This window comes from Papaver somniferum, chromosome 8, assembly GCF_003573695.1.
Source record: "Papaver somniferum cultivar HN1 chromosome 8, ASM357369v1, whole genome shotgun sequence".
Taxonomy (NCBI): domain Eukaryota; kingdom Viridiplantae; phylum Streptophyta; class Magnoliopsida; order Ranunculales; family Papaveraceae; genus Papaver; species Papaver somniferum.
In genome coordinates this window covers 105,093,394-105,118,997 of record NC_039365.1, presented here as the reverse complement: position 1 = coordinate 105,118,997, position 25,604 = coordinate 105,093,394, and the positions used below count along the sequence as shown (strand labels likewise).

Genomic DNA, 25,604 nt, shown 5'->3' with positions numbered 1-25,604 from the left:
TTGTTTGCTGTAGTTGCGAAATTTGTAACTGCATTCAAGTTGCGAATTTTTGAGCCCTGTTGCAATTCGCAACGGCTGACCATACCAGATGTGCTTCCTACTTGTGTGCAAGGTAACCCTAGAATTCCACATGCGCGACGTGTTTGAGTGGATGGCAACACCATCTTATGCGGCTAAGATTTGATCTAAAATATTTGGACGGTGTGATCAAATATCTCACCTCAACCCTATATTTATCCGAAAGGAGAAAACACTTCGCCTCTATCACTCGTTCTTTCTCTTTCTCCCTCACCTTCACTCCATTTCAGTCTCTGCTTCAATTTTTTTCTTTCATAGATCTCACTTCTGCTATCGTCAAAACTCCACCACCGTGAATAAACCAATTAAACAAAAACTATTTTCTCTACAATTTTTTTTTTCTGAAAACCATTGTCTTCAATCTTTCTTTTGTAAACCTACCACCATTACAACTTCGAGAGAAATTTTTCCCCTGATTATATTATTCTTCAATCCTTCTATTGAAAACCCACCAATTTTTTCTCTTCAATATTAATTCCTCGTGCTTGATTTTCAATAGGAAAAGTTATGGTTTGCAATTTCGAAGTTAGGGTTTGCAATTGTTTTGGGGGATTCGTTATAAAGATCAAGTTGTTTGTAGTTTCTATTTTTTTTAGGTGATTCCCCATGAAATCATGTATTCCTCGCAAATCCCTTCAACAAATTTCCGATTTTCCCGACTCCAATTTCCCACCGTTTCTTCTTCTAATCTTAAGCATTCGACAAGAAATTTCAGAGACCAAATCAGCAAGTTAATGATTCTTAAAAAACCCATTTATCCTCGATTTAGACATACCCGCAACATGAGCAACGATTCAGGTATATTGTACCTTCTATTATCTTTATCTTTCTCCTTTTTGAAGTAATTTGTGATGAATTTTCTCTAATTTGTTTAGGTATTTGGGTATTTCAAATGGATAGAAAAAAAAATTTGACCTTAAATTAGTTAATTTTAAAGATAATTCCGATGAGGGTTTAGGGTTTAATAGAGAATTTTGAGTTAGATATCACAAATTAGAGAAATTTTGTAACTGGAGCTTGGAAATTTTGAATTTTGTGTAATTTTTGTTTGCCTAGATATGATATCATAACTGGAGCTTGGAAATCCTGATGATAAACGGAAGCCGGATAAGCGTGTGAATGGAATATTCTAGATTTTACTTATTAATCTTGGAGTTTTTGCAGCTGATCATTGGTTTCATGTACTGTAAGATGTGTTCTTTTAATGTACTTAAGATTTAGTAACCTTTTAATGATCATGTGAGGTTAATTATTCGTTATTGGTGGACTGGCCAATGAATTGATATACGCAAGCAGCCATTTGAGTGACATTTATTAATAAAATATCCAAGTTTGTGTTACGAGCAATGAGAACCCAAAGTTTCAACATGGATTATGGGTATATGAAGCATTGAAAATGTATACCACTAGTAAAAAGAAGATCAAAAAATGCAAGTTCAATTGTATTCTCAATGAGGGATACCTCATACATTACTTCTCCCGTCATAAAGTATGGAGTTGAGCAATGAATTAGTTTGATCAACTAGTCTAGTGAAAGGTCCATGTTTTGAACTTGCATTTAGCTGTGCATATATTTTTATTCATTATGAATCACGGATGTGTTAAAGCAAACCATTCATACTTTATTTGTATTAGTTTGATAAATGAAAGGGAATTTCTATGTTGACATGTAAAGTTCTCGAAGTTAAAAACTGATCGGGTTATGCAGTTACTTATACTTTTCTTTTCCTTTCTCAGATAAGAGAGATCAAAGTACTTTACCTGTACCAGAGTTCCAGTTTGGTACTAGTTTGTGACATCAACATTTTGTCATGCTAACTGGTGAGACTTCTCTACTTTTTGACGCTTCTTACTTAATCTAAAGTATCATGATGATAAAGACGTACTTGATGCTCGTATAGAAAAGCTATAATCTTTTGATCTGTGCGTATTATCCTCAAACACTTGTCATATACTCAGTTTTCTAACTTTTGGACTGCCTTCGTGGTGATAAAGTTTCACAGGAACCATCTCTCCAGCAATCTGTTTTTCTTGTACATTTTTCGTAATTTTCTCTCTCTTTCTTTACCTGTGGGAAGTTTTAGTTCTAATGGACAAAACCGCTTTGGTTTTTAGAGTCTCCAAAATTATGTGGATGTCTTATTTTGATCTTTTCTTCTGCTTCTTGGGAAGATTGTTGAGGAGGAAGGGAACTTTTCACTGTGGACTTCTTACATTCTAACAGGTGTTGGAGCAAACCTGGTGTCATGGTTAGTTCTCCCAAGAAATGCAGTTTCTCTTGGAGCGTCTGGTGCTGTGTTCGGTCTATTTGATATCAGTGTTCTTGTCAAGGTAAGGCACTAAGACTAATCAATTCTTCTGCCACCTATCAAAATCATTTTAGGAATGAGAATTGTGCTACTTAATAATTTTATCTTAACTACCACTAATATTTTCTTGCAGATGTGATGGCACTGGAGAAAGATCCTTGAAGTTCGGCCAGTTCGTTATCGAGAAGGTAATCTTGTGCTTCTACTGCAAAAAAAATATTAGGATCTAAGTTATATATTGAATCATCCTCTTGACATCTAGTAACAGTCAGGTGATGAGAGCAGCACAAGATTCAACAGAATGTCAGGTGCAAGTTCCGTTATGCAAAGTGTCAATCACATTGCTCATCTCTCTGGCTCTTTGGTCGGTGCAGGTGTCTAGTTTGACTTCTAAGTAGAGCTCCATCTGAACCTTCCGACCGAGGCATACCGAAGTTCAGTGATAATACAAATCGAAAAACTTAAGGTGGGAGGATATGAACGCCATTTCTAATCATAGTTGCTTAATAATTATTACATTTTTGTCGTATTATCAATTAAGAAGCTATTTAAGCATGCTGCTATCCTTGGAAATATTTGGTATTCCCTATCATAATAAACTGATATGTTCTCTATCCTTGGAAAATTTTTGGTCGTATTATCATTTAAGCATGCTGTATAATCAGGTTATTTCGAGAAGATAGACAACTCAACAATACCAACTGTATTCTGCATGAAAGTGAGAGATGCTTTAAGTTCTGTTATGAGGAAACAATCATGGATTGCTTGTATGCAAAATGTGGGTGTTATTCTTTCGTTCCGTGTTTTTGAATGTTAGTCTGTGATCTTTATTGTGTCTGATTAATTTGATATGCTTGATTTGACTTATTTGTTGTTGTTTTTGAATGTTAGTCTGTGATCTTTATTGTGTCTGATTAATTTGATATGATCATTTTGCACTTCTTTGATTCACTAACTTTCTTGCAAACAATCATTGTTGAAAGCTTAAACTGAATATCTGACTAGTGGAGTTATGTATTTGCAGTGCTTGTGGTGTAGCGAACCAACTTATTAGCCTATGAACGACAAATGCAAATGAGCAAGATGGGAAGTGGCAAAGTGCTCGGGCGACACCATCAATGAATCAACAATGATGCATCACCATTGTCATGCTCTGTAAGCCATGTGAATTGGTTTGATGGAGCAGCTAGTCGAGGTGGCTACTGCTTGTACCTGCTATAGTGATTACTGATAGAGGTGAATACCTAGTCTTTAACCAGTAGTCTGTTACTTGTGTTATGTGTATAACTTCTGATGATGCTAAACTGATCTAGACGGACTAAGAAGGTCCTTGTACTCCTATTTTTTACAATTAGTCATATATGAATTTAAAGACTTTTTTTTTTTGTACTTATCATTCTTTAGAAACTTAAGACATGTTTACAGAAGTTTTTAAAGGACTTCTTTGTTCAATGCGCGCTCAGTAGTATTTGGCCTGAAAATGTTACAGGGAACTCTTGACTTGTCCCTGACTATTTTCTGTTGCAAAATTTGAGCAACGGCGAAAAACTGTTGCTAGATTTAGAACAAGAACAATAAAACCGGGTCCGACTAAGTTCAGCCGTTCTAAGTTTTTTTGGTTCTAAATTTCGCAACAGCTCCGTAGCTGTTGCGAATTTTCCATTTCGCAACTGCTTGAAGCTGTTGCGACAAAAATATAGCAACATCGGACAACAGTTGCTAAACCTATTCGCAACAACCAAAACCGTTGCAAATCCAGGGAAAAAAACCCGCGTGAACCGTGAACGTTGCGAAAAGAATTTCGCAACGGCTTAAGAGCTATTGCAAATAAAATGCAACGCCACGTTTCGCAACGGCTACCTGCTGTTGCAAGTCCCTTTTGCAACTGCTTCCAACCGTTGCTAATCCGGAAAAAATGGTGTAGTGTATGCTTATCTGTTAGAGGCAATTGTATCAAAAGTATTCACTTCGGCTGAAGCAACTCTTAGGCTATAAAGGACGTCAGCTAAGGGAATCAAGTGTGTATAACATTGCGAGGTTCAAGAAACGTAAGGAGCGCGACTGTAACGGAACCGCTTGATGGGTGGATTCGGTCTCAACTACACTCCAATTCGAAGTCTGATATTAGGCTAGTGTCTGTAGCGGCTTAATAAGTGTGGTGTTCAATCTGGACGAGATTCCGGGGTTTTTCTGCTATAGCGGTTTCCTTGTTAATAAAATTTCTGGTGTCTTGTGTTTTTCCTTTTCTGCATTATATTGTTTATCTTTATAATTGGATTGACACATGTTCATACATATTCAATTTAAGTGGATACGTCCACTTAATTGTAATCGATTACGATACTTATTTCTTGTAGAATTCGTATCTTGAAAGATAAATAACAAGTTTAATCACTTGGCAAAATTCCGATTGAATTATTTGGATGCGACTAGATTGATCTTGGATATTGATTTTTGAGATCGTACAAGTACTCTGCTTAACAATCAGGTTCACGGACCTTGTGTCTATATACATACTGATTGAGTAGAAGCTGAGATATTATACATATTGTCAATGATCATTAAGTTGGTCTACTTGCAATTGTATTAATTTCTATCATATACAGGTTGTCGCACGAAAAAGCTGGGTGTATTTGGTATCCCCTACGTTTTCACACAAAGTTTTATTCGTCTCAAACTTTATGATTCCTCAAGATAGGTATCTAAACTCTTATTTGATTTACTTGGATTGTTCTTGAGAGGTGGTTAGTGATTCATACTTCTCAGCTAACAAAGTGTAAGTGTTCCGGATTCGTGAGGTTTGTTGGACTTTGTCTACTACAAACATATTTCTAAACCTTGATTGAAATATATCAAAGGAGAAACCAAATAGGCTTATCTGTTAAAGGAAGATAGGTATCAAAAGTCTTCACTGAGGTTGAAGAAACTCTTATGATGTAAAGGACGTCAACTACGGAAATCAAGTGTGTAGAATCTTGTGAGATTCAAGGCACGTGAGGAACTCAACTTTAAATGAATTGTTTGGAATGTTAACTCGGCCTAGACTACACTCCAGTCCAAAGTTTGATAGTAGGCTAGTGCCTATAGCGGTTTAATACAATATAATGTTCAAAGCTGAACGAGGTCATGAGGTTTTTCAGCAGGTACATTTTTCTTTTTCCGCATTATATTGTTTATATTTATAATATGAATAACACAAGTAGTATGTAATCAATCCCGATATTTATGTCTTTACTATTTGAGATCAAAAATAAGATTTATTCTTGCTGAATTCATATCTTGAAAGATAGATTGCAAGTCTCATACTTGTTAGAATTCAGACTCTTTTAATTTGGATACAACTAGATTGATCTTGGATAATGATTTTTGAGATCGTCCAAGAACTCTTCTACACAATCAGGTACACGGACCTTTGGTCTATACATATTGATTATGAAAGAGAAAAACAGAAACTCTACATACAATCTTCTTCAAGGGTCTTTCCTTTGACCTACTTGCAATTATATTAGGTTTTGTCCATACAGGTTGCCGAACGAAAAAGTTTTTGGTGTACTTGATACCCTCTCCTTTTCAATTGGTATCGAAGCAGGCAAACACCATTAGGCCTAATAGGTATGTGTCTATGGGGATTTGAATCTATGGACAAGAGTTCAATCATTATTAACGTAACACCAACCTTCAATGGCACAAATTACTAATGGTGGAAAATTGTTATGCGCTGCTTCTTGCAAGCCCGTGATTTCCAAACGTGGGTGCATGTAGTCAAGGGATATGTTCCTCCATCAGTTTTAGAAGGAGGTAAAACTGTTACAAAGGATATAACTGAATATAGCGCGATTGGAATCAGTGTTGCAAAGCATAATTCTGATGGATTGAATTCTATTATCCATTGCCATAAGTCAAGATCTTCAGCATCATATTTCTACATGCACTACGTCAAAGGATGCTTGGGATATCTTAGAAACCATTTTTGAAGGGAATACCCCAGAAAGTAGACTTCAAAACCTAACTTCTGACTGGGAAAACTTTCGTATGGCTGACGAAGATTCGTTTGAGGGGTTTAATCACAAGTTATCTGAAACAGTGAATACCTCTCATGGGTTAGGTAGGACTATCTCTAAAAAGGATGTTGTGATGAAAATTCTGAGTTCTTTCCCAGCCCGATATGAGTCTAAGAAACATGTCATCACCAAAGTAAACGATCTTTCAACACTTTCCAGAAGCAATGTTGTTGGAAAGTTAAAGATCTTTGATCACGAACTACAGAACAAAACTCTCAGATCAGGTAACTCTGCTTTTATTCCTGATTCTGTTTCTCTATCCCTGAAAGAAATCTAGGGAGCCTTTTCCTTGAGCGTGGCATTAAGTTAATATTAAAACTTTAGGATTGTGAACTTCGATTTTATTTTTCATCATGTTGGATCTAGCTAGAAGATTTTGATTTTTTTAATGGCTAATCTATAATTGTTGTTACCAACTTTAGGATTGTAAACCCTGATTTTAGTTTTCTTCCCATTGGATCCATTTGTGAGATTTCCACGGTTGATCTAAAATCATTGTAATTAGACACGGTAATAGATAATTTTATTATATACTGTAATTAATTATATAATTTTGGGTTTTGTTATCTTGTGCACTCATGCACAAGATAAGAGTCAATCATTGACATTGGAGAATGCATTTGTACAGAGAGAAGTTAAAAAAAAAACAAAAAAAAAAAACTTTCCAAAATTTCTCTCTCCTCCTCCTCCTCCTCTCTTCTTCCCCTCCAAAAAAATAAAACCCCTAGAAAATAACCTTCTCCAACGGCGGCACACCTTATTAGAAAGTAAATCTTAAGACAGCTTGGGGGCGAAAGTTAGATCAAGGGGTGGGGGTTATGGATCTGAAAAATCTGATGTGAAATACCATTATTTTGATGGCATAGTTAGGACCTTCAATTTTCCGTGTTCTGTTTCTTTCATGTGTTCTTAATCTATTTGTATTTTAATGTTTATCTTGATTACATCATGTTTATAGTCTTTTGGTTTCTTTCTATGGCTGCCTCTTCTCTTTGTCTGCTTCCTGAACCGATCTATGTAGGGTCTTTTTGTTTACCAGTTTGTTGTTGATTGCTTTTAAATTGGGTGATGATTTACTCTTCAGATCTAGCTCATTTTCTTTATCTTTCCTTTTCCTTTTGCATCCGGCTTATTTTATTTCTCTTCTCTTCCTTCCTTTGCTTCTGGTTGGTGATATTTTGGATCAGTAATTTGGAATATGAAAAGTTGTATTCAAAATTATATCTCTTAAAATTTGGGGTTCTTAAAATTTGGGGTTTTTAATAGGGAATTTCGTCTAAAAAAGGAAAATGAAAATATTTGGTCTGTTTAAACTTCTTCTTATTTCTTTCTCTCTGAAATTTGTCATGAGCTTTTGGCTAATTGGGTGCTCATCTCTTGCCCTGCTGCTTCTCTTAAATTTGTGATTCTAGCTTATCGTTGTTGTTATGCTACGTGGTTTGTTTCTGATTCAATTTATTTCTCTTAAATCTTTCTCTTATTTTGATTCTCTAGAGATTATCTTCTTCTGGTTATTTATAATGGATCTCTATCTTCTTAACCCCTAGTATGTTGTTTGCTTGTGTTTTGCACTTAAAGCTTTATCTTCTCTTTTGGTGAGTTCTCAGTAACTTTTTGATTTCTTTAGTTTCTTTTTTTCCCTCTGTGTTTGTTGTTTGTACTAATTTCTTTTGAATCTCTTTCCTTTTCTTCTTATATCAGTTTCTCTCTTCTATTTTTTTTTTAGTATCGACCTGGATCCCTTTATAGGAATTGATTCTATTTCTTCTCTCTTTTATGTCTTGCCTTATCTGCATTTATGCAACCTTATTTCTTTTCTGTATCTGTTTTCTTGTTAAGGGTTACATCTTTTTTTTTTGATGATATTATGGTCTGTTGTGCATGATAAATAATGGTCAGAATGAAGAACATAACCTTAGATTCTAACCCTAACTCCACTGATCTGACTAAGCCCCCAGGTAATTCCATTCGAAATACCCTTGACATTTTTCATTTCAGTCTTGTATCCAACATTCTAGTGTTCTTGAGTTTCTTCTAATCTTTTTGTAGCCAAGTTAAGGAATCAAGCGTCCGGACAGAAGCACAAGTTGGTTTGGCTATACATGGGCCTTTTTCTTCTACCATTTCTTTGGTTTCTTTTCTTTAAATTGTTAAATTCTTCCTTTTTGTATATGATGCATGTCATTCAAGTTCACTAGTTTCTGCGATTTTGTTGCATGTGTTAAATATCTTAGCTTTTGTAACCACTAAGTTTTTAGTTGTCTCCAATTTTGCTCTTTTGCGTTATTTGCCCCTTCTCTCTCCCTGCTTAAGGCTAAGTATAATTTCTATCACCTCTATTAGTCAAGACCGGACAGGAAACTAAGCTATTAATTTGCACTTATCCTGTACAGTTTTATCTACCTTTTAGTTATAGATTTTTCTAGGTTAAATTTCTTGTTGGTGCTAGTCCTGTTTATTAGTTATTTCTGTTTAATATGTATTGTGTCTATGTAATGTTAGTATGTAATTTAACCTACTTTTGTGCTCCTTCTTGGAATAGGAAATTGAAGACTCCTGTGAAACAACATGATGCTGCAATCAATACTGGCTATGCTCTTTATGGTTGTATTTTCACGGAAATGCAACTTTCTCCATTTAAATCTTCGATTGTGGCAAAGATTAAACCATCGTTCTTAATCATAAAGAAGAGAACTTTTTCTTGTATAGGCTGTTGTGACACTTTTATTAGGCATGTTCATGGTAGAAGGGCTCATGAATCCATCTTATTAGTTTTATCGCGAGCTAAAACTCTCATTCTTCACAACGTGTTTGTGAATCAACACATACTGTCAGTATTAAAAGACTACTCATTGGGTATCGATGGAGAACGAATGCTTCCTAGTTTAATGAAGAATTATAAATGTTTGTGTTATTTTTGCTATTTTAATTTTAGGATCTTCTTTAGGACCTATCGCGTTTTGCTCTTTTCCTTCGACAAGGTTTTATCCCTTTGATTATGGGTTTTCCTTGTCAAGGTTTTTAACGAGGCAACAAATGCGTGTCCAACACCTTCGGGTGGTTTTATCTTTTACTTACTTCTATTTGTTATTTATTTTTCATGTAATATCTGTAAGCTCACTGTTGTAACCATGGCTGCTAACGCCTTAAGTTAGATTTTTCAATATAATATCAATTCACAAAAAAAAAGTTAAAAAACCCATGAATATTTGCATTCTCTAATGCAAAGAAGCATTCTCTCTCTTGAATTTTATAGTTTTTTATACTTTCCAATGCCAATGATTGGCTTTTCTTTTATGCATGGGTGCACAAGATAATAAAACTATTTTTATATTATTGGATAGCGTATTACACTAATCAGAAGCCTAGTAAAAAGCTTAGAGCATCTCCAAGAGAAGGTGCAAAAAATCCTATGTGGATTTTTAATTTAGTCATTTTATTTATGGGGTCTACACATAGAGTAAATATAGAACTCATATTTGAAATACCATCTCCAACAGTGAGAATTTCGACCCTTAGAGCATCTCCAACAGAGGGTAGGTTTATTTATTTTTAGTGACACATAGGATTTTAGACCCATGTTTGGCATAAATTCATTTCCAACAGTAGGGTCCTACAAGTTAGGAGGGGCCAATTATTAAATATGAAGGTGTTTAAGAAAGTGTTATCTACACCTCCGATTGCACATCCACGTTATGTTTTTAACTAATTTTCTTTTAATTCTAAGGGTTGAAATTCTCACTGTTGGTGATGGTATTTTAAATATGAGGTCCTATATTTACTCTATCTGTAGACCCCATAAATAAAAGGACTAAATTAAAAATTCACATAGGATTTTTTGCACCTTCTCTTGGAGATGCTCTTAGAATTAAAATAAAATTAGTTAAAAACATGACGTGGAGGTGCAACCAGAGGTGTAGATAACACTTTCTTGAACACCTTCTTATTTAATAATTGGTCCCTCCTAACTTGTAGGACCCTACTGTTGGAGATGAATTTATGCCAAACAAGGGTCTAAAATCCTATGTGTCACTAAAAATAAACAATAAGTCTAGATTCACTGTGATTTTTTCACGGTGATATCCCCCCGCAAGACACAAAAAATGGTGGGGTCCACTGAAAAACAAAAACCCTTTTTCTCCTGGTGGGGTCTCCGGGACTATGAGTGTCGGTGAATTCTAGGTGGAGAATTCACGGTGTGCGTAGCATGAATGAAAAATAAATAAATGTACCCTTAGTTGGAGATGCTCTTAGCTCCAGGTGTGAAGATTATTAAATTACAAGAGTATTAAAAAAAAAATTTACGTGAAGCATTAATTTAATACTCTTGTAAGAAAAAAGAAAAAAAATTAATTAGGTAAAGGGAGTATTTTTTTTTACTTTTTTTATTACTCACCCGATTGATCTACTCATTTTACATGTGAAGTTGTGGTCAAACCAAGAATGCCCATTTTCTCTGCTCCTCCATGTTTTATTTAGTGGGCGTTCCTCAAAGTTCATGAGGTTTCCTTCTCCATTTCTGCAACTGAAACTCAAGAAGGTTCTATCTTTCTTACATTCTCGTTAATTCCGTTCCCCTATTTTTGATTCACAGAATTGCGATCATTACTAGGAAAACATTGTTGTTGATTCTAAATATACTGATCTATCTATTTTCTTGATTCGTACATATTCCATTCAGTTGTACTTGTCCTCAATTTATTTCTCCGGGATTTTAATAAAATTTGTCTGATCTTTATATTTCATCTTACAAAACGTTATATCCCTCTGTATCAATGAAGAAGAAACCACAATTTTACAATCCCAAAGGCGAAGGCCAGTTGTTTCGAAATTAGATTTTCTAGGATTCATTTTAACTATATATTGGAAAATCTTGTGGCGAGAAAATGTCAATAATCTGTGGATTGCCCATACTGGAATGTGTCTACTGTCTGGCTTGTGCTCGTTGGGGATATAAACGATGCCTTCATACGGCAGGTCATGAGAGTGAGAGCTGGGGCATTGCTAGTGTTGAAGAGTTCGAGCCTGTTCCTCGTCTCTGTCGATTAATTCTTGCTGTATACGAAGATGATATACGAAACCCTCTTTGGGCTCCAGTTGGTGGGTATGGTATCAATCCAGATTGTTTGATTCTTCGAAAGACATACAAAGACACCTGTGGCAGTACTCCTCCTTACATAATATACGTTGATCATGATAATGTCGATATAGTCCTTGCTATTAGGGGTCTAAATTTGGCAAAAGAGAGCGATTATGCTGTTCTATTAGATAACAAGCTCGGGCAGATGAAGTTTGATGGTGGGTATGTCCACAATGGCCTTTTAAAGGCAGCTGGGAGGGTTCTTGAAGCCGAGTGTGATGTTTTGAAGGAATTGGTGGAGAAATATCCAAATTATACTCTAACATTTACGGGTCATTCTCTTGGGTCAGGGGTGGCTGCACTGTTGGCCATTGTTGTGGTGCAGAATCGGGATAGACTAGGGAATATAGATAGACGTAGAGTGAGGTGCTATGCTATAGCCGCAGCTAGATGTATGTCCTTGAACTTAGCAGTGAGATATGCGGACATCATCAATTCTGTTGTGCTGCAGGCAAGTTTCTCAATCCTCTTTCTTTCTAGTTTTTGTCACCACCTGGAAGTCCTTAGATTTTGTATGACAGTTAAGTGTATGTGATTCTTAAGCAACAGTAGAACGAATTTGATTGCCATGATATATGTTACATGTAAATATAAGTAGTTCAGGAAATGTATTCGTATGACCAAGAAGTTCATAATAGAAAATCTTGCAACACCTCTCAGTAAAATTTACTTATGTCACTTGGTTTTGCAGAGGAACTTGTATGCCCAACATTTTTATGTGTATTTGCTTACCAAAAATATGTTTTAATAAGAGGGGATAGTTTTTGCAACATAACATAACACAGCACTGCTATTTGATTTTGTGAACCACGTATTAGTAAATACCTTAACAATTCCATGAAAGGTTGTCCAGTAATATGATGAAACTATCTTGTTGTCTGAAATCTTCCTGCTGTGGGATGCAGCTCAGGTCACTGTTGCCCTGCTTCTTCTTTTTTTCATTACGTGATGAACTGTTAAAGCGACCTTACAAGTTTCTGCATGTAATTGTTATGTCACACTTCTTTATATTTCTAATTTCTTGGAGTTTCTATTATTATGTCACTCCTGTAGTTTCATATTTTGCAATGGGTAATTCCTGCTTCTGATTGACTGATTAGAAAAAAAAATTAGTGAAGAGCTGCCAGCAGTTATATGAAGTACCACGTCGTACTTTATTCTTTGTAGGTTAAACAGCTCATTGTGACCCAAATGTGAAGGAGGATCTAGGGGCAACTTTCCTTTCTTCTTTTTTCATTTCCTTTTTCTTGAAAGCAGTTAGTACATAGCCTTCTTTGTCCTGAGTGAAACCTAAGAATTGAAGCAGAAAATGTCCACCTTCTTTGAGCTCACAATTTATCTATATTAAAAGAGGTTCCCTAAACAGATTGCACATGTATTGCCATTATCTCTTTGTATTTTTATTTCTTATACCTTTTTCTTTCTCAGTTATGTTCCTCGTAGTTTTTGTCACATGATCCTTTTGGTGGTTGTGATTATGTATACTTTGATGCTAATAGCAAACTACTTTTCTGAGTCAGGATGATTTCTTACCCCGGACAGCCACCCCCTTGGAAGATATTTTCAAGTCCCTCTTCTGGTAAAATTCTCTAGTCTTTATTCATCCTTCATATATCTCCCATTTTAGTAAGAACAATTTGAAGTGTATGCAACACGATCTGGTTTATACCAAATTAGTTCTATTTTCTAATTAAGAGGCTGGTTGGTGGTCTTCCCTTGTACAGTTTGCCGTGTATATTGTGCTTAAGGTGCATGAGAGATACATGCATACCAGAAGAGAGGATGCTAAAAGATCCTAGACGACTGTATGCCCCTGGTCGACTATATCACATTGTTGAGAGGAAGCCTTTCAGGTATAATCAATCACCTACTGAGATGGGAGCAAGTTTTGCGTTGCAATTTTTGTTTGTTAGTTCTTACTTTCTTACTGACAGTTTGCTTCAAAAGAATGTTAAGGGTAAATCTCTAGGAAATATGTGGCCTTTAGTATTTCTAACCAACTGATAATGGATATTTCAGTTTGCATTTAGAAATCATGACTAACACCTTGTTGCAATTGCATGTAGCCGATCAATTATTTCTTAGCAAACCATTATTAGGTTTATCTTAGTGTGGTATACAATGTTGATGTTAAAATCATGTCTTAACTAGATTAAACCAATAAGCTCGGTGACATCCATTTGTCATCCTATAATATAGACTCTGATGATTTCTCCTCGTTAGTCATGAACGCGGTTTTGAGTGACAGATTGGGAAGATTTCCACCAGTTGTGAGAACAGCAGTGCCCGTGGATGGGAGGTTTGAACACATAGTTCTTTCCTGCAATGCCACTTCGGACCATGCCATCCTTTGGATTGAAAAAGAAGCGGAGAGGGCGTTAAAAGTAAGGAAAGCTTCATATTCTTCTAGATTTCTACATTTTTGGCCTCCCTGTTCAGATCCCTACAGTGGAGGATTACAAAAAATAAATAAATTATGTAGGAAATCATCTTCAGACCTTGAACCCTCTTTTCTTTTGTTTGATGTGAAAGAGAGGATTAATTAGGACGAAGAATGTAAAAACTTGGACCCTCACTTTACAACTGTGGACAAATTGATATCATATTCAGTGGAACATGACAGTTTCTTTCTGTAAATAAAACAAAATTTATCGATTTTTTGTTGGCATGAACTGTTGATTCTGATGCGTCAGTAGCTAATGATGTTTCCTTGTTCTTAAATTGAATGAAATATCATTGATGTAGTTAATGTCGGAAAAGGATAAATTCATGGAGATTCCAGCGAAACAGAAAATGGAGCGACAAGAAACTTTAGCAAGAGAACACACTCAAGAACATAAGGCAGCACTGCAGCGGGCAATCACTTTAGCTGTTCCTCATGCCTTCGCTCCATCTCCATATGGAACGTTCGATGATGATGATGGAGGAAGCTCTTCTTCTGCTCGTAGTGGTAATAAAAGCAGTGGATCCTCCAAGAAGAACAAGCCGAGGGAGAGTTGGGATGAATTAATTGAACGTCTGTTTGAGAAGGATGTTTCCGGTCATATGCAACTTAAGAAGTCTCAAGTGTAAGTATACTTGGCCAAACAAAAGTAAAAGAGAAAATAAAAAATAAAAAATCCTGATGAAAAGATGAAGACACCATTCATTTTATTTATTCTTAAGATGCATGTATTATACTGTCATTCATATATGATATGATTTGTGTTGCTGTGTCATTTACTGGACACAGTGGACTCGTTTTTGTGGTATTTGTTGTTTTTATTTAGTTAGCTCTCAATCTACAGGAGATTTCCAGCTATAATTAAATGGTTTTTTCCAGTCCGGTACTATAACCGTTAATCTCAATAATTTCCCGCAATATGGGACAGAGAAATGGCCTCTGGAAATAGACTTTCCACCGAGTGATATTGACTATCTCACCAGTGATAGGGTTTTTATCGCTGGCGCTATAGACCCGGTCACTCGATAAAAAGCACAGCACGGAACCATTTTCTCGTAGTGGCGTGGCTAGTTTGCCATGCCACCTGGTATAGCAAATGGAGAATTCCGCCCACCCAAAAAATTGTGAAATAATTTTATTTGTTTTTTAATCACTAAAGCAACAATTGTTGTGGCATGGGAAAATTCTCTTTTCCTGCCTTGCTTGCTCTAGGAGACTTGTACCACCTCAAAGCACATAATAAGGTCATTCCATTCTGCAGCGGAACCAGATAAGTGTACACAAATTTGAAGAATGAACAAAAAATTATTTCGTTTTACATTAAATTTAAGAGTAAAAATCTATATGTAGAGAGAGTATAACAAAATGTCAGTGAATTAACTTTGTTGATGCATTCTGCAGCTAAATGTAAATGGTTTTACATTTGTACAGATTCAAAGATTCAACAACTTTAGCAATTCTAATTTTAATACTCTCCATTTACAAAGTATGTAAACCATACAAAAGATGCTATAGTGAACCTAAAATCAAAAGACCAGCACAGAAAAGAGCATGTTGGATGTTTCTATTGTTTTCATTAGACTCATTTCTCCTCAAACTCTACATCGATTATGTCTGGATCAGACTTTGAACGAGACTTGCTGCCTCCACCACCTCTGGAAAAGAAGTCACTCGTAGTAGATTCCTTTGGCTGCCACACAGTGTTCCCACAGCTTTGACAACGAACAACTTGGTTCTTGATGCCCGCGAACTTCCGCTTGCATTGCGGGCAGGCCCCCTTGTTACATAGATGAGATTAAGGCATAATAACCGTTAGTAACTACCAGCATCTTCTCCAACATTTCAGTAAATACATAATCAAAGGTCTTGCAACTAAACAAAAACTTGTAAATTAACTCCTCAGTCAGATAAATATCTAAGTGAAAGTTCATAGTTGGCACTAACAAGGTCACAACATAACGAATAGGAAACATAATCTACTAACCCTCTTAGGAGAAGGAAGGGGACGCCTTAAGTTCATACTGCGGTTTTACATAATATGTTCTTTGTCATGGGTTATTTTGATTCCATAACCCTTGATGTTATTTATTTTTCTGGGCCTGTGCTGGCTTCCATCAAGGACCTGCTATCCTTTCCTTGTATCAAAATGAGGGTTCTCACATACTGTTTTTTTTTTCATCAAACAAAAACACATCCTATAAGAGTAAGGGGCCAGGGGTTTTTCTATACTTTCTCTCATTACTAGAAACTGGAATACCATTAATGCAATATAACTAACTGAACTAGGCGATTTACATGCTCCACCCGCAGATTAGGCAACACGAATAAGTAACCCACATGTTACCAATTAAACCGCTAACATCTGTCTCTCAAATAAGTGAGCCACGTGTAAGATAAGGTAGGATAAGAAAAGTACCTCAATCACAAAGTTCTTGGCAACCGTTCCAATGAGAAGAGGAGCAGCAACAGGTAACACGAACGTTGCAAAAATCAAGACGCGAAACAGCCATCCAGACAATGCAAACCAAAGGAAAAAAATTGTCTGCAGCAAACCAAAAAGACAAAGTGACTAGGTGAGCAAATGATAACAGCAGGAGAAAGAAACCATTCATGAACGAGATACACAAATAAGAGTGCCAGAATTTTGAGCCTTCTGCAGTGCTATACTGAATAATTTATTCACTCTTACTATTAAAGACATATTTGGCTATAAGAATACTGAGTAAATCTGTTATCTGAACATATTGATGGCTTTTAGTATTTGCATCCAAGTTAAAAAGACGCATGTAAAGAATTACGGTTACAACAGCGGGTCCTAGCTGAAAAAACATCCAAAGAGGTGTACAATAATCATATTTCATCTACATTTGTTAAGATAACAACTACAGGTGAACTAGTATATTGCTACATAAATTAAGATCGTCATTTACTCAAGGCTTCCCAAGGAGGAACACACCGTGTACCTTTAGAACAAGTTAGTAATAATAGTAAAGCCAACTATGCATAGTACTCTCCGTGTAAAATAGAGGATCTTGTCAGGAAAAATGGTTTTGCCAGATATAGAACTAACTCTGAGTACGAGTCAGCATTGGTCCAGTGGCAATCAAAATATATGTTTCTATGCTAACATGATATAATTCAATATCACAAGAAAATGGTGATGTTCCAGAGCTGAGATGGTAGAGACTCGAGACAACATTGAGATAGATGTGGTGAATATAAGAAATGTGAAATGTTTCATAACTTCTCTAGAACTTTTAACCAAATTTTTAACTTCGAAGCATGCGCTCAAAATGAGAAGTACGTTTAGCCATCTCAGAGAAAGGCACCTTTGGACCCAAAATGTTGGTTGTTGAACCTTATGTCATCAAATCAACAGTATGTAGCATGGAGGGTCGATGAAAAGAAAAATCTAACTCCTTGCTCATGAGCTATGGACAAGCAAATGATGAAGGCGAGTGACAAAGTAACTAGCATACACAATTAAACATTCAATCGTAACCACTTCTCACACATCAATTATGTACGACCAAAAGCTTGTGTAAAGGACACTGAATTTTTTGGAGCAGACCTTAACAAATATATATTATAGGATCAGCTAGCTTGAAAAGCATCAACATGCAATAAATACACTTCTTTCTGACAAACACAAACCATAGATGTGTAGTTCTGATAATTATGAGATACTCACAGCAAAACTCCTACCCAGCGGAGAATTCAAGAAGTCACTTAGCTGCTTCCTGTACTGCAAGCACAAGCCAAGAATCACTAAATTAGAAATGACAGCATGTCAAACTTGAAAGTAAAAGAAGTGTAAATTTACAACAAAAAAAGAACAGACACCTCAAAATTCAATTAAGACACTTTATAAATTGCACAAGTAAAGAAACAAATTCAAAGATAAGAAAAGAAAAGTAATCCATGAATTAGAAAGAAGAGATAAGGGGGTTAAAAATACTAACCCTAGGTGAATTCCTGGAGAAATCGACGGAGAATGAGTTCCAACGACGCCCAATTTCATATTCACGATCAATTTCTTTAACCTTAATAAGAGCAGATTCTTTAATAGAATCAAAACGACGAGAAATGGAATATTGACGGTCAAGACGTTCAGCAGCTTTCTTAGCATCATATCCAAGCTGTTCAAATCCATCATTAGCACTTCTCCATGCATCTTTCCATGCTTCTTTTGATGTTACTTTCTTCGCAAATCCATCAAAATCACTTCGTTGAAATGCTTTTATTTTCACTCCTCTTAATTTCCTATTTGCTTTTACTTGAAAATTAAGACTATTATTATTATTATTATTATTGTTACCAAAACAACACTGGTGATGATGATGATGATGATAAATGGATGATGTGGAGGACGTAGAAGATGTAGATGAAGAAGGTAATAAGGGCTTCCATTGAAGACTTGTCGCCATGGACATAACAAAATGTGAGAAGAAGGGACTGTGGTTGGTTGGATGAAGTTGCTTTGGGGAAAAAAGAAAATTAAGGGTTTGTTTGGATGGTGGCACAAATGAAGAGAGGGAAAATTTCTCTGAACTGTATTCTATGATTGTTTAGTTCTCGAAAATTCGGGGATACTATGTTGACACGTGGCATATAAAACGAAACCGACTACAAATGAAAAATCCTGGCCGTCAGATGGAGACGCGTTTAGCACTGTTACAGGTACCTCTTAGTCTTGACTCTTCTTGACCCCTGTTATCTCATTATGTTAGCACTTGGCCGCGTCGGCAATAAGCAAATAAGATTCAGTGGGAGCTGCTAATGGGAGTGAACTTAGAAACTGTGTAGATGACGCATATTTGATGCATGCGTGAGTTTGTTTGTTTGTTTTTTTTTTTTTTTGGCAAATGCTGCAAGACAAACAACTACTCCACACGTTTCTGGAAAAATGTTACTTTCATTTTTTATAAAAATAGGCCAAATTGAAAAAGTGAAAATAACACTTGAGTTTGTTTTTTTATTTTTTTTGGCAAATGCTGCAAGACAAACAACTACTCCATCCGTTTCTGGAAAAATGTTACTTTCACTTTTTATAAAAATAGGCCAAATTGAAAAAAATGAAAATAACACTTTTCCAGAAACGAAGGGAATATTTATCATATGATGAAGGAACGCGAGTAACACCAATTTATCTGAAGGATGAAGTTACAGGCTGAAATATGATAAGAAACTGATTTTTATAATACACCACATAGGCGAGAGATATGTGCAGAATCTATCTATAATTTTGATAAGAAACTGAGGGGCAGGAGAGATATGTGCAGAAGCTATAATACACCACATAGGCGAGACAGGGAGTCACTACCTTGCAGCTAAAAGAGGTGGACTGGATGATACAGCAGTGACGAAAATAAAAAATTGGCTCAGAATAATAAATGTTGTAAAGAAGAAAAGGAAGGTCGTCGTTGCAATAAGAGACAGAAACCAGTATGGGCATCCCTGTTAATACCCCCTACCTTTTCATTGATTGCACAAACTTAAAAGTTAATTCAAAGTACAAATTACAAAATTCTGTACAGCTCTAAGTTGTCACAAGTATCCAATAACTCACTGAGGAGACTAAAAGGAACAACATGTATTAGCACTGAATCACATGTCAGCAACGGACCACAGATAGGCTTCTTTTTCTGTAGCTTGTTTCTCATTCATCCTTTTGAAAAACTGAGCTTCAGTTCCTGCATTAGAAAAGGAAAAGGAAAAGGAATAAACATTGAAACTTTAACTTCAGTCTCTCTCTATTGACAAATAAATGAATGTTTTACTTAAAGTCAATTTTCAATGAAAATAATAAGGGCCGGCTATTACAGAGACAAATAGATAAATGTATACAGATAACCACACATCTAAGATACAGTATGCATACTTAGAGGCCCATGATAGCAATGGTTAAAACATGTGCCAGTTCAGCTTATAAAACTAGCACAGTAGGCATTGTAGAGCCACCCACCTAAGTAGGACAAATTAGTCTGTGACCTAGCAATTCAATCCATATGCTGCTTTTCACTAGCATTAGTTTCTTTTCCTAAATCTGGAAACTCTTTGGTTCATGCTGGGCATCGTACAACCAAGTAGACGGAATGATTTAACCACATCAAAATTTGGTTTAACAAGAACATGCAGAATATGAAATCCCGAAAACTAGATTGACCAGGAACTATGGATGGCACTCTAAACTGTAAATCGCCTATGGGCAAATTTGCATGGTCCAACCTCAGCATGTATCGAAGGACATCACAAGGTAAATTCATTAACTTAAAAATTAGCATATGGGCAGAAAACATACCATTACTTCGGTTCACACCATCCCAGTGACGCCCAGGTTTTATACCATAACGATTAGGTATTGGATCTATTTTCCTTTTTATCCAGCTGTGGCTGGGAATGTCCTGAGGAATCATAAATCCAGACTCTTTCATCTTCTCATCATCTCCCAAATTTCCCAAGATCATCTCAGGTTGCTTCCGCTGAGATAAAATGAAGACAAAAATGAGGATAAATATAATAAAATAAGATCAGTATAATATATGATTAGCAACACGTAACCAATTAATTCACCTCCAAGCAGTTTAACTTATTACCTTCACCAAGTGCGCCATTGGATCCCCCCACCTGATCCTCTCTTTCAGCATGTTGTCAAGTTGTGGATCATCCCTGCAGAAGCCCACAAGTATATTATGTGTTAGTTCAGTGTTAAACCATAATACATCACAGAAAAACAGTTCCACAATCATCCACTGATTAACCATCCACAAGGACCTAATTTCAAGAGCAATTCACCACAAAAGTGAAGGGTAGCATCCACAGGGTAGTCTGACATTGTTGACCCACAATTAACAAGTGGCAATGAACCATGAATGTGACCCTGAGGCCTGACTTTTATAGCACTGGCATCTCAACAGGAGCAGAGAGAGCAAAAAACACGATCAAATTAATTTTTTACCTGGTCCTGGCAAATGGTTTTTCCTTCTCAGCTTCTAAGTCGTGCATTTTGGCTTCAGCTTCTCTCTTCTGTACCAAGCCTTTGCCCCATTCCAACTTGACTTCCTGATCAAGAACATAGTAACAATAGTAATCAGAAATGAGGCAACTGCATAAAAAAGAATTTTGTTTTCGCTGTCCAAAACAAAAGGACTTTAAAGGTGACGTTGATGAAGGCATAAGAATAATGTAAAGGTAATATTGCCGGTTTATCTGTTGTGGTTACACTACAAGAATATGTGAGCATGGGATATCTGTATCTAACTTCTGGAAAAGTCGATATTTTATAGTAAACTATTTCTTTAAACTGATTTCTATAGAACACCGGAAGAGCTGAATGAGAGTTAAGTAAGCTTTTCTCATGGTTAATCCTTAATGAGTAGTGTGGTCATCAAGCATTCTCAGTTTACAAGTACTTAAACAGACTGGAAGCTGGGGTCATGGCATGATTTTATATTGTCTACATAAGCATTATATTATATGATCAATCAGTTTCTGGTGCGCAAATAGTCCTTAGAACAGAAAAGAAGGATCAGTATGGATAAAGTCATATGACTCTTAACTCGCACACGTTATTATTGTCTCTTACCACCACTGATCAAATAACAGGTATAAAAATTGTTGCAAACGAACTCTTTGAGACAAACTGTACCTATAAAAGTCATGTGAAGGTGATAATGAGTAAATTTATCAAAAAAAAAAAAACATGAACAACTTCGAAGCAAAGCAGTCTAAAGTGTACTATGGAGTACCTTTGGCTTTTCTTCTCCTTTTGCTAATTTTGCAACCTCCTCCTTAGATAAACGTCTTCCTGAAGCCATATCAAAAGATAGATATGCATAAGATAGCACATAAGGTAATTAACATATTGAGCAAAAAATTTAGTAAAGTCTATTTCACTGACCTTCTTTATCACGGTAAATGCGTTCAGGTGCCCTTCCACTCACAGATGGATCCATTTTTTTGAACCTAAGCAACATATTCACAAATAGGTTCAGGATACTCATCGAAGATTAAACAAAATATCTACAAAAAAGTACAACATTATAATGTACACCTCTTATTAAGCACACTAAAGAACAAAAGAAAAAAAAGAAAGTCCGGCATGCTAAATAGAACTAACCTCTGTGCAACAGAATAAAAATTACCTGGATATCTCATCCTTCATATCTCTCTGTACTTCTTTCTTGATTTCTTGGGCTGAGATTAAACCAGATTTCTTTTTTCTTGGAGGAGACAGGTCAGCTGATTTGCTACCAGTTCGTCGAGGGGGGGAGATGCCTATGGTTTCAGAATGCAGATGATCTGTCCTTTTCCTTGGAGGAGAAAGATCTGGTTCAGGTGAAGGCGTGTGGACACGTCTACGCCTTTGGCGTGGTGGTGACATGTCAGCGTCTTTGTTTTCATAATCTGTTAACTTTACTTTCCCTTCGGGTGATGGCATGTGGACACGTCTACGCCTTTGGCATGGTGGAGACAAGTCAGCATCCTTGTTTGCATATTTTGCTGGGTTTACTTCTCCTTCGGCTGATGGTGTGTGGGCACGTCTGTGTCTTTGGCGTGGTGGAGACAGGTCAGCGTCCTTGTTATTGGAGTTTGTTGGGCTTACTACTCCATTCAGTGGTGGCGTGGGGACACGTCTACGCCTTTGCCGTGGTGGTGACAAGTCGGCATCTTGATTTTCAGAATTTGATGGGTTTAGTTCTGCTTCCGGTGATGGTGTGTCATACCTAGTTCTCCGTTCACGAGAAGGAGATGCATTAAGGTTTGTATTATTGGAAGTCAAGTTTTTTTTAGTGTCAGTGACAGATGTCCAGCCACTTCCATCCTCGGAAATCTTATCATATGGACGAAGTGATCGAATTTGCTCCATTCTCTTCATTCGTTTGACTTCAATGTCTTCATTAACTTGGGGTTTCTCTTCATCTAAGAGGAAACATAATAAAAACAATTCATGAAACAAATTCTGAACTAAATAAATAACATGACTACTTTTCTTTCTTTCTTTTCGTTAATTAATGAAAATAAGATAAGTTACCTGCTGAATCTTCCTCATCTTCTACATTTACAGGTTTCTGCCATACCGGATCTTCGTCTACCACGAGTACACCCATAGGATCTTTCTTGGGCATTTTACTTTTCTTCTTCTTCTTTTCCTTCTCTACTTCATTGGTGTTTTCATATTTTTTTAAGTATTCTTTGAGAGACTGAGACTTTGATGCCGCCATTGGTAAGACCTAAACAGCAATTTCCAGAAACAATTACACTTGTTACTATAAAAGAAAATTGAAATACCTTTGATAAGAGCACGAGAAAGAGCTTTACCAATCATGAACTTGCTCCAAAATAGACAAACCAAATAAATAACAGCCTGTTTGGTTGAGATTTCAACAACTAATTTTTAATTCTTTTTTCTAACATTTTCAGAAACAATCTTTCTTTTATTCTTTTCATTTTCTTTAAGATTCCAAAACATGTTTGCTATACATTGTTTTTAAAACAGTAACTTCGCTAAAAGCAACAAAATAAACCACATATCAATGTCAATCAACAAAATAAACCACGTATAAGACCAAACATGAATAGTTAGAATCTTAACACGATATTAATCGCATAGATGTTCTGTATCAAGACATCTAACAGCCAACGGCTTCACTTTGTATATTAAAAATTCTAGAAGATAAGCTTACGACTATAATCCATTGGTCTGATTATCTGACAACATAAAGAACCCTGAAATTTCCCTAGCATGTTCAGGTTTTGATCAAATTCCCTAACTTGCTGAGGACACTGGAAAGATCCATATCAAATGCAAAGAGAGCCTCATGTAAATTAATTAGGTGAAACTTAATTTTCTGGCAACAATCAATAATACTGGGCCACTTTTTATACTTTACTGAAAGAGCTAAGTTACGAAGAGTTAGATCACATCACTCTAATCCTGGAAGAAATCCGAGTTTTGGTAGGTTAACATTTGATGGACACATTGACAAAACCACATGTATATATGACAAATTAAACACAAATTTTTTATCTCTGCCCAGTGAAAGATTCTACAATGATTGCAACAAACCTAAAGAAACAACTGAGGATCAAATTCTCGTATACAATCCATTCCCGAAAATTCGATTCTGGGCTCATTCGGGATGGAAAAGTGAGCACGGTACTTTAGAAGCACAAAAAAATCCTATCTAGTAGATTAGGGTTTCGATCACGAACGATCCTAGTAATTAGGTTCTGGCTATATAAGCAGGGTTTAATACCAAAACATAATGTTCAGTTCAAATTAATATATCCTCCTGAAATTAGGGTTTTAACACGATGAAGAGAGAATGGAGATTACCTGGATAACGCGCCCGCAACGATGGATGGCGACGGCTGAACGCAGTGGAGAGAAAGAAATAAACGAGAAGAGTGAGAGGAGAGATGAAGGAATGCACTGTCGTGTAGTTTTTTTGGTTCGGAACCAGGAAGCCCAATCTCCGAAACCAGATGAAAATGACCCTTTGTTCCCTTTATTCGGGTTGGGTGGTTTTGGGCGTGAGCTAATCGCAACGTTTAGACCGTGAGTGTTGCAGACATTTGATGTCCCGTCGGCGTGGCCTGACCGCCTAAGCGTCCTTGTGGCCAAGGGGAACACTCTTCGCTCGACCCTTCTCGATACCGATAGTTCGGCTTTCCGTCACGTTTTCAAATCTCCGCATTAATCCACTTCCCCGGTGACAACCCTGCCAAGTACATCCCGCCCTACCGGAGCTGTCCAGTCCGGAGCAACTGCCCAGGCTTGATCCATCGAGCTGCTGATCCGATCCAACCACCAACGGTATTCGACCAGTCGTTTTCAATTTTTGGAGACTACCTGACCTGCCAGCAATGGATTGACCGCCCTTGCTTGCAAAATCTATCCCCATATGAACTGTAAAAAAATGAAAAGAAAAGAAGATATGTAACAATATGTAGAGATTATTGCACTAATCCGCAATAATCTGCTGCGATCGTTTCCCATCTGTAACGATCGGTAATGATTATTGCACTAATCCGCAACAATCAACGTGGATCATTTCCCAATTTACGTGATGATATGAGATCATTGTACTAATCCGCAATGATCTATCCAGCAATGGATTGACCGCCCTTGCTTGCAATGATCTATCCCCATCACGATAAAGATGAAACAGGTGCATTATATCCGCCGACTAAGGCTCGATTTTAAATACTTGTCGTGTATTTTTTTTAAACCTATTATAGGGCTCTAAACATTGGGTTTTGATGGCTCACAAGATGATAAAATCGGGTTATGAAATAGTAATCAACAAAATCATATATCCAACTATTTTTTGTAGTGGCTAAATTACCCTCCATGAATTATAAATTTAAATTTATTACCTTCTCCTTCTCTTTTCATTCATAAATCATGATGATGATTATAATTTCATTATGATAAAGATGATGATCATATACCCAAAACCAAATTTATTTATCTTCTCCTTCTCTTTTCATTCATAAATCATGATGAAGATGAGGATCATAAAAATACCCTATTATTCTTCTTTCTCTCTTCTTATTCTCCGTCGCGA

At 36.4% G+C, this 25,604-nt stretch overlaps 3 protein-coding genes and 1 long non-coding RNA gene across 6 annotated transcripts; 2 read left to right on the top strand and 2 right to left on the bottom strand.

Moving 5' to 3' along the window:
- Positions 1–344: 344 nt before the first annotated feature.
- LOC113306862 lies at positions 345–3,711 on the top strand. 3 transcript variants are annotated; one of them, XR_003338874.1, is made up of 6 exons: positions 345–876; positions 1,816–1,899; positions 2,303–2,409; positions 2,521–2,575; positions 2,656–2,853; positions 3,412–3,711. It is a non-coding gene; the product is annotated as an uncharacterized LOC113306862 (long non-coding RNA). The 3 variants fall into 3 exon arrangements; XR_003338873.1 differs by having other exon boundaries at positions 1,816–2,409; positions 2,762–2,853; XR_003338872.1 differs by having other exon boundaries at positions 1,816–2,409.
- A 7,145-nt stretch (positions 3,712–10,856) lies between these two features.
- Positions 10,857–14,839, top strand: LOC113302439. Its single transcript, XM_026551341.1, has 5 exons — positions 10,857–12,039; positions 13,109–13,167; positions 13,313–13,441; positions 13,837–13,972; positions 14,334–14,839. The coding sequence occupies exons 1-5, from the start codon at positions 11,335–11,337 to the stop codon at positions 14,658–14,660; spliced, it is 1,356 nt and encodes a 451-aa protein (XP_026407126.1). The 5' UTR covers positions 10,857–11,334; the 3' UTR covers positions 14,661–14,839.
- Positions 14,840–15,397: 558 nt separating this feature from the next.
- Positions 15,398–18,553, bottom strand: LOC113302438. Its single transcript, XM_026551340.1, has 4 exons — positions 17,994–18,553; positions 17,723–17,776; positions 16,448–16,573; positions 15,398–15,808 (listed from the first exon to the last, which is right to left on the bottom strand). Exons 1-4 carry the CDS (start codon positions 18,462–18,464, stop codon positions 15,614–15,616), a joined length of 846 nt encoding a protein of 281 aa, XP_026407125.1. The 5' UTR covers positions 18,465–18,553; the 3' UTR covers positions 15,398–15,613.
- A 911-nt stretch (positions 18,554–19,464) lies between these two features.
- On the bottom strand, positions 19,465–24,500 carry LOC113302436 (BUD13 homolog). Its single transcript, XM_026551339.1, has 9 exons — positions 24,371–24,500; positions 23,066–23,264; positions 22,176–22,953; positions 21,932–21,996; positions 21,780–21,838; positions 20,990–21,093; positions 20,628–20,700; positions 20,333–20,513; positions 19,465–19,724 (listed from the first exon to the last, which is right to left on the bottom strand). The coding sequence occupies exons 2-9, from the start codon at positions 23,253–23,255 to the stop codon at positions 19,639–19,641; spliced, it is 1,536 nt and encodes a 511-aa protein (XP_026407124.1). The 5' UTR covers positions 23,256–23,264; positions 24,371–24,500; the 3' UTR covers positions 19,465–19,638.
- Positions 24,501–25,604: the final 1,104 nt, after the last annotated feature.